This window comes from Etheostoma spectabile, chromosome 2, assembly GCF_008692095.1.
Source record: "Etheostoma spectabile isolate EspeVRDwgs_2016 chromosome 2, UIUC_Espe_1.0, whole genome shotgun sequence".
Lineage (NCBI taxonomy): Eukaryota > Metazoa > Chordata > Actinopteri > Perciformes > Percidae > Etheostoma > Etheostoma spectabile.
The window spans coordinates 26359200-26368417 of NC_045734.1; the positions used below are offsets into that span (position 1 = coordinate 26359200).

Sequence of the window (9218 nt, forward strand, 5' to 3'; positions counted from 1 at the left end):
AAGAGTGTCCAGGTATGTATGTAAGTAGATTATTAATTACTTAAGTAACATAGGGTACTGTAACTAGCCTATATAACATATAACAAATGTCTATATACAAGTCCAACTGTTAACGTGAAGTCAGATAGACAGATAGATAGATAGATAGATAGATAGATAGATAGATAGATAGATAGATAGATAGATAGATAGATAGTCTTTCAGTTGATTAGGCTTTCAGTTGATTGACAGGCTCTAAACCAATAGGAACGAAGCTTGGATGTAGGAGGCGGGGTTTCCCATGTACGGACATCCGTTGTTTAAAATGTCTCCTTAACAACCGAACTGGGAGTCAAGCAGGAGAAGTTTTCGGTGGAGAAACACCTCGTAAGTAGTTATGTTTTCACCCCTATGTCACTTATTTACTCTCGACGACCCGTTGTAACTCGTAATATTACGACGGAGGATTCAATAAGAGCGGACTTTTGAGGCTATTCAACATCAGCAGTAGCATCAGCTGTTTGCTATCAAACAAGCTAAGCTAATTAGCTAGCTAGTAAAACCTGGTTCGCTAGTTACCGTTACTAAGCTCATCAAGCCTGGTCGCGTTTACAAACAAACCGTTATCTGCCGATGTCGTCTAAAGGAGAAATAGCCATTTCTGGTGTAAACTACTATGACGTAAGTGTTGTAGCTAGCTAGCAATGTAACCTCTTCCCCAGAGTCGTGTTACAGTGTTATAAACGTTAGCCAGCGTTAAGTTAAACAGATGTGAGCTTGCTCTTTACTACTGGTCTATCCGTGTCTAGCTAGGCTTTACTATCACGCGTTGAGTAACGGTAACTGGGGGGTTTAGCTAGTTTTTTTTAACATGTTACAAATGTCCTTTTTGCAGGAGTCGGAATGGCCGGGACTGGTGAGGGAAAGAAAGAGGAGGCCGACTACAAGAGACTGCACAGCTTCCCTCTCATCAGGGTAGGAGAGAAGCGGGACAGTGCCTCTGGGTACAGGACAAGAACATCCTAACTGCGGTTGGGAGCAGTCCATTCTGCAATGACAACATGACAACATGACATTTTGTATACCTTTGCTGTTTAGTTGGGGATGTGGTGTATTCGCAGGCTGCAATTTAACTGCATGTGCATTGTGTTTGGGCAAGCGTCATTAAGTATCTGTCAGTTTTACATAACTGTACCTGGCTACTTTATTTTTTTTTGGAGATGTAAGAAAAATCCCCAGTGGGACAAAGTGCTAGGTTGTGTGCCGATTCAGTCACCAAAACATATACAAGATCACAAGCAAAAAAGCATAAAGACTGATTCAGGCAGGGGAACGTAGACCCTTATCATTTGTGTTTGTCTTCAGCATACGGACATGCCAGAGGAAATGAGGGTTGAGACCATGGAGCTTTGTGTTACAGCCTGTGAAAAGTTTGCCACCAACAATGAGGTAAATGTATTATAATTTGTGCTTCCCGTCTTTTTTGTTTTTGTGGTAGCTCTGTCAGAAATTGATATTTGCCATGCTGTGTCTATAGTTAAAAGTCTATATCCATGGCTTTCCATTTCCGGGATTGTTGCTGCCGGAAATTCCGCCGCATGTCCTTCTTTTCAGCCGGATGTTCGTTACCTTCCGCTTTCTTTGTTTTGGAATTTTAAACTCCGGTGGATATATGAGGACTATGGTTATCTTCTCCTCAGATCTCTGCAGGGTAAATCCAGACAGCTAGCTAGACTATCTGTCCAATCTGAGTTTTCTGTTGCACGACTAAAGCAATTTTTGAACGTACACATGTTCCACCAAAACACGTTCCTTTCTGAGGCTATTTCACACCGGCACCGGGGCACTGTCTGGCGCTTAGCGCCGCCCATGACTATTGTGATTGTTTTAAAGACGTCAATAAATCAGAACCCGTTTTTTTCCCATTTCGAAATACTGTGTGGACCAGCCAGACCCTCCTTTGCAGCGCTGTGGAGGAAGGCCTGACAATGCGAGACTAATAGTTAACATCTGTAAAGTACTTCAATCAAACTCTTAATAGATGTGTTGTGTCAGTATTTGGTTTGTTTAAAATGTAAAATGTAATTCCCTAAATTAAGTTAATATTCTTCATTAATTGATGTTTATTTGTCTATCTTTTTTTTTTTTTGTTTCTCGCTGTTTTTCCCCAGAGTGCAGCGAAGATGATCAAAGAGTCCATGGACAAGAAATTCGGCAGCTCGTGGCACGTGGTGATTGGCGAAGGTTTCGGCTTTGAGGTCACACACGAGGTGAAGAACCTGCTCTACATGTTCTTTGGAGGGAGTCTGGCCGTGTGTGTGTGGAAGTGCTCGTAGCATCTCCTCGCTGTCCCTCGTCCCCTGTGACGTGATCACGGAGCTGGGAAAGAACACAAGCCTCCAGCCGGACGCTGGTTTCATTTGTGTGGCGACAGGTTAGTTTGTCCACACCACCGGCCACTGTGGCACATAATAAACAATTATTTGGAGCTCTTGTCCAGTTTAAAAATGTAGTTGGCAGGGAAAAGAGTTGAAAGGGAATATTAAAAAGTGTGGCGGTCACTTTGGCTGGAAGGCATAAAAACAGCTTTCTGCCTCGTCTGTCACTTGCCTTTTTCTCTTTGTTTTCAACCCTCCATCCGTCTCTGAAGCTGTATCCATGGTTCTAAACGTTTGTGAGCGTGCATGTGCAAGTAAGTTCAACTTTTACAAACAGTACAGCCAATCAGGGTCTCCAAAGTCCTTTATCCTCATTCCTTATTCAGGGAGCATGTGTGTGTGAGTTTATGCGTTTGTGTGTGCTGGACACACACTGTTTTTTTGAAATAGCATTTCATCATCACCTTTCCTCAGCAGTTTGTACAACAGTGAACTGTCCACACCATCCGTCACTTTTCACAACTATCTTTCTCTCTCTTTCTCTCCAACCGCACTAATCTTTCAATAAACTTTTTTATTGAATGTAATATTTTTTATGTGTACATATTTTGAGGCAACTTGAAGAACTTCTTTTTAAAGACCAGTGTCATCTTCTTACAACTAAAGGCTCAGAGTCTCCTGAGCCAAACAACACTAAACCCGATCCACCTTTTCTCCCTGTAAAGGTGTTTGTAATAATCCCGAATGATATCACCGCGCTGGGTGATATTTACAATGTGATTGTTTGTCATGTTGATGCCAGTTTTAATGATCCAGTGCAATGGACCATTTTGTGTGAACTGACTTGATTGTACAATAAACTCTGAAATGTGGTGAAATAGAAACCGTTGCCTTTGTTCTTCACGTTATTGCTTAGTGGCTTAAGGGTTAAAGTTACATTCATTACATTTGAGGCAAAGCATTTTAGGTTTATGTTATCATAAGCAAATGCAATTTGTATGACCACAGTGGGGAAAAAATAATAGCTACTGAACCATAAGGGAGCAAATTGAAATGGGTAGAAGGGGTATTATTTATTATGCAGTTATAAAGACATTAGTGACTTCAGTATCATGACGCAGTTGTCTCACACATCACTAGATATTGAATTTGAATGCTTGGTTTTGAAATGTAAAAAGAGTAAAAGTATATGCAAGAAGAACATTCCAGCAGCCGTTTTCTGGCTTTTTATAAATAAAACATAAACAAGGGGAGACAAAGATGCGGCCAAAAAATTGCAGTTATTCTTTATTAGTATTAAGGTAAAAGAAAATGCAATGTCTGCTCAAGCTATTACGTGATGCAGCCTAATAAGCTGCCCCGGTTGCACCCTGACAGCGCAGAGGGCATTTTGACCCAGCAGTGGAGGGAGGGAGGCCGTCATTGTTGACAAAGTAGCAGAATCTGGCAACTTCCATCTCAGCATTTGTGTACCCAAAACACCGTGACCCTGCTCAGGTCACACTGCCCTCTGGCCTCACAAATAAAAACACACCTCTCGTCAACTTGCTTTCTCACCATGTCCCTTCTCTTCACACTCTTGTCTCCAACACGTCGAAATTGTCACAACACTCTCTTCCTGTGCAGAAATAGTTAGAATTAGCTGTGTCTCCTGAGGGTTAAGCCACACATTGAGCTATACAAATTAGAAGTAAAAGTCATTTTACGTGCATATATTCTGCTTATTAGTTATACTGTATCAGTGAATTTCACATGTACCAGATGTTTCATATACAACTATAGGGTTGGGTACCAACACCCGGTGCTCCAGCTGCACCGGTGCCTTAACGACCGGTATTTATTGGACTGAATAGCATCGCAGATTTCCATTTATAAATTTTCATTTCCATTCCATTTATAAAGCTTTTAAATTTTTTTTAGTATTTAAGTATCGGTTTAGGCCCCGTTTAGGAACCGGCACTGTTTTAAAAGAATCGTTTTAGCACCATGATTGGAAAAAATCCAAACAATACCCAACCATATATATATATATATATATATATATATATATAGCATTTCCTTATTCTCTCTGTAATCTCTCTGTAGAGTCCTGACAATTGAGTTTGACCACTCTTTTCTCTCAAAGCACTTTAAGTGCTCATATTATGCTTTTTTCTTTTTCCCTTTCCTTTATTGTGTTACATAACTTTTTTGTGCACGTTATAGGTTTACAAAGTGAAAAAGCCCAAAGTCCACCCCAAAGTGACTTACCATCTTCCAAAGAAAACACTGTTCACAAACGGCTCCAAAAGGCTCTATTGTGTCCAGCCTTTACTTCCGTGACCAACGTATGTCACTTTGTAACACACGTTCTAATGCTCACCTAGCTGCTAGCGTAGCGCACCCTCATACTGTGCAGCTGACAAGCTAGCAGCACTTACTGAGCATGTGCGATGCCCAACTAAGATGGAAATAGAAGTGAGATGCCTCTGTAAAGAGGAGCTGCAGCAGAGCGTAGTACGACAAAAATAAAGTGTTATCTGAAAATGAAACCACATAAATCTATTCTGGTACAACCTCTAAATACAATTGTGAACCATAATATGAGCACTTCAAACATTTCCTTCTTTAATCCCATTTTGCTCTTAGCATTGGACATTTATGATCCTCTCCAGGTGGTTTGGTGTCGGGAGGTTTTTCTCTTCTTCCTTCCAGGATGATGTTTTCTTTCACTGCCTCCACAGACCTTCTCTAGCTGTTCCTGGGTCTTCATGGATTTCTTTTCCCATGTGGGTTTCAGGTTCATTTCATTGATTGTTTTTCATGGATTTATTTATTTAACAGGGACAATGCTCATTAATACACCAGGGAGCAACTGTTAATGAGCCAGATTTAGCTCAGCAGGCTAATTTTCACACTACGTAACACTTTTGCAAGGCACTGTATCCGTGTCACATTCTCATTAGGGGCCGAGCCCCCCTAAAGGTCTGATCCCAGGTGGTTTTCTCCAGGTGTGCCCTATCCAGCCCTATTTTTGATTTGTGTTTCTATTGGCTCTTGTTTTAGTGCCAGCGCTCTTCTTTAGATTACCCTGATGTTTTGTAAGCATCTGCTTGAAGGTTTTAAGTTCCTTTTTTTTGACTTCCTCTACATTTTGGAATTATTGTAACCTTCTGTATAGAGGACTCTTATATCTTTTTGTTTGTTATTTAATACTCAAGCTCACCACTTTCTGCCTGGCTGTCTCTGCATTTGGGCCCTCCAATTCTCTGAATCTCGTGACAGTCTGCCCCGTAAATTAAAACCGACGTGACATTTGAGTTGAAGGTGGTGATTTTATTTTTCGCGGAGATGTGTTTTGAACTCCATATTTGTCTAAACTTAAACAATGAATCATAATCCTCTGCTTTGGTCTTTAATCAGGGACCCTGCCTGAATGCATTAACTACCTGCTCTGAGCCCAAAGGACCCGAGCTGTTCATTAGTTGTTCTTGCCTGTTCTGCACAGCATACTATTTTTTAGCTTTTAGTATTTTTACTTTAGTACATCTTGTCTCTGTGGTCTTTGTTTGAAAACACATTTTAATGATGTGCCAGAGTAGCGACTCAACGTTTTTTTACTATAAGTAAGTAATTATTCATTTGAAAGCTTTCTGTAAACACTGACCGGTGCTCTCTCCGTCTTTGTAATGTTGCCAAAGAGATCTTAAAAGAAAAACAACAAAATCCATTACTGGTATTTTTGCTATTGAGAAACCGTCTTGAGAACAATTGGCTTACAAGTCTTTGGTATTTCTCCATCCTATAACACATCTACCCTTAGTGACTGAAATTGATTTGACTGGGATACATCTGGATTATTGTGGATTTCTTCCAATATTATACACTGATGTGGAGGAGCCTGCATATTTTGCCGTTATTCCAATAACCCTGCAGTGATTAATCCGGTGGGTCTTGTGTCAGGAAACATGGGTCCACGCTGTGATGCATCTCTTTCATTATTCATCGCAGACTCTCTTTATATATGTCCTCCCTCTCCCTGTGTCTCCTCGACGTTGTTAAATATTAATACAAAGAGCCACGGAGTCACACTAAAGGCTCTGCTGGTTAGCCCGGTCTAACACTGAAATGCTCTCCCCAGGGCACAAAGGAAGACACACTATCCTACATTAGACTCACACAAACTATCAGTGAACTTAGGGACACCAAGAGGAAAATATTAAATGTAATGCGTACCTTTCCCCAATAATGAATCCCACACGGGCGATCAGCATGTCACTGGTTTTTGATTGTTGCTGTGGTTTTGCAGCGAAAATACAAAACTATGTATAATAGAAGAGGGTAAATATTATTTTGTTACAAAATATACACTACCGGTCAAATGTTTGGGGTCACTTAAAATTTTTCGTACCACTCCATTACAGACCGAATACCAGCTGATCTGAGTGGTTGGCTGATATTTAATGCAATATCTACATTGCCCAATATCAGCAACCATTCATCCAATGTTCAAAAGGCTCATTCTGTTTACTAATCTGCTATCATTTAAAAAAAACTAAATTATACAACATTGGAGAACCATTTTGCAACTATGTAAACACATAATGTAATCTGGAAACTGCTGCCCTGGTTAAAAAAACAATGCAACTGATCTCAGCTGGTATTCTGTCTATAATGGAGTTCAATGGAAATTTCTTAGTGACCCCAAACTTTTGACCGGTAGTGTATATACTTTTTTAGGTCCAAAAACTAACTACTGGTGGCTTCTATGACAGCGACAACAGGTAGTAGAAAACTCGTATTTTGTGAAAGTGGAAATACTAATCAATTGGAACTTTAACGGTTGATGTTGAACTTCAAACACAGTTTTTGGGCCACAACACTGCGTTCTCAACAAGCTTCCCTGTGTGGAAAAGCTCAGTGCTGTATCTTAGCACCCTCCCTACCTCCTGCAATGAGGGGTGGAAGGTTGGTGCCTCTGTGTTGGTGGTGTGTGTGTGTGTGTGTGTGTTGTGTGTGTGTGGTGTGTGTGTGTGTTGGTTGTTGTGTGTGTGTGGTTTTGTGTGTGTGTCGCAGAGGTAAAGAGAGAAAGCTATTGGATTGAAAATGAAGTGACTGACAACTAACAAAATACAATAGCTGTTTCTTTAAAAAAAAAAGACTTAGTGATAGAGAGAAAGTCTTTTTTGGGAGTTCATAAATTGAAATGTCACAGAACAGTCACTCAAGGATCCAGAGAGTTAGAGAGGAGTGGAGCAAGAGAAACGAGTGTCGGGCAGCCGAGAGCTAGAGACGCGGGGCAACAGAGGACAGCAAAAGAGAGCGGGATTAATTTTTCATCTGACCATGGCTCGTGGGCTTTTTTTTTAATTTTTTATCGAGATATGAGAAACAATCCAATATTAATATGAATGTGTTTGTGTGTCTTTCTGCAAGTGTGTGCGTGAGGCAACTTTTATATCTACCATCAGTAGCTGTGTGTCATTAGCTCACTTCCAGACTGAGATAAAAAGGTGTGTGTGTGGGGGGGTGGGGGGGGGAGGAAATGGATTGTTTATAATAAATCAGTGAGGGACACTGACAGATAGAGTGCATTAGACAAAAAGTAAGACACTAAAACACAAACATAATGCCCAGAGGGCTGGCAGCTGAAGAAAAACCCATCAAAACGTTGGAGGGAAAGACGGCAGAGATGTCAGTAGTGATGCTGTGATTTCTCTAAAATGAACCACAGCCCGTACATCTTTGTGTGTGCTCTCTCCAGTCAAAGATTTTTGCAGATTGCCAGTCAATCATCATAACTTATTGATAATAAACACCGAGCACATACAGAAATATAATCTATCTTCAGTCTCCAATGGCTCCACTGTTGATTTTGTTAGCTCCATTTGCCTGTCGCTCATGTTGTAATCCAACACATCCATGTTTAATGAGTGCTGATGAATAATAATAAAAGAATTATGACCACATGCATGAATACAGGAAAAAAAGCTTGCACTAAATCTGTTCAATACACTCTATTAAGCCGATAGCGATGAGTCAGGCGATCCCTTCTTTGCTTATGACACATGCATTTTGACTACACTGTCTCAGGTCTTTCACGTGAATTGCTCTGCGTGAACACACACTCATAAATGTGCTGTAGGTACACACACACAGGCTTTAAAGAGCAATACTTCACAGAAACTGTGTATCCTGTGGGGCTCTCCATGAGGTCTGAGGTGCCTGAATCAAAGTCAAACAGCGCACACACAGAATATGAAACATCAGTCTCGCCCACTGCCTGGTTATGAAGTCACTCGCACACACTGCAGATCATCTACTGTTTATGTAAATTCCGTGCATTTTCCAATAACACACTGATTTAATGTTCCCTATCTGCCTCTCTGTTTGTCTTTATGTATCTTGCAGTTGTGGTTGCTCACAGGATACTCTGTGTCAAAGCCAAAATGTGCCACAGCACTTACCGGTCCAAACCAAAAACTTTGAATTAAGCTGTCTGAGGAAGTGCAACAGAAAGTGAAGATTTCAACTCCTGTGATCTTTTTGGAGGTGAAGCAGAACTTATTAAACACGTACTCATATAGTAGCCACATTTCCATGTCAAAGAAATATAATTTTGTCAAACCATCACAGATCATTTTGCTATCTGTATCAAGTGCATGTTTAACTTTGTGGATAAAGTAGCACAGTTCTGGTTGTCATTTTAAATCAGGCAAATTGCCATGCCAATCGCGCCTAATTAGCATCAAATACACATTTACATGTAAGATGTACAGTAGGGATCAACCCATGGATTTTTTAATGGATTTTTTAGTGGCGTTACCGATTTATTTTTCATCAGCCTTAGCCAATTTTCTTGAGCCGATATTTGGAGCCGAT

The 9218-nt window shown here is 40.5% G+C and overlaps 1 protein-coding gene across 1 annotated transcript; it reads left to right on the plus strand.

Moving 5' to 3' along the window:
• Nucleotides 1-254: 254 nt before the first annotated feature.
• LOC116701064 (dynein light chain 4, axonemal) lies at nt 255-3241 on the plus strand. Its single transcript, XM_032534635.1, has 4 exons — nt 255-366; nt 875-954; nt 1345-1428; nt 2151-3241. Exons 2-4 carry the CDS (start codon nt 883-885, stop codon nt 2313-2315), a joined length of 321 nt encoding a protein of 106 aa, XP_032390526.1. The 5' UTR covers nt 255-366; nt 875-882; the 3' UTR covers nt 2316-3241.
• Nucleotides 3242-9218: the final 5977 nt, after the last annotated feature.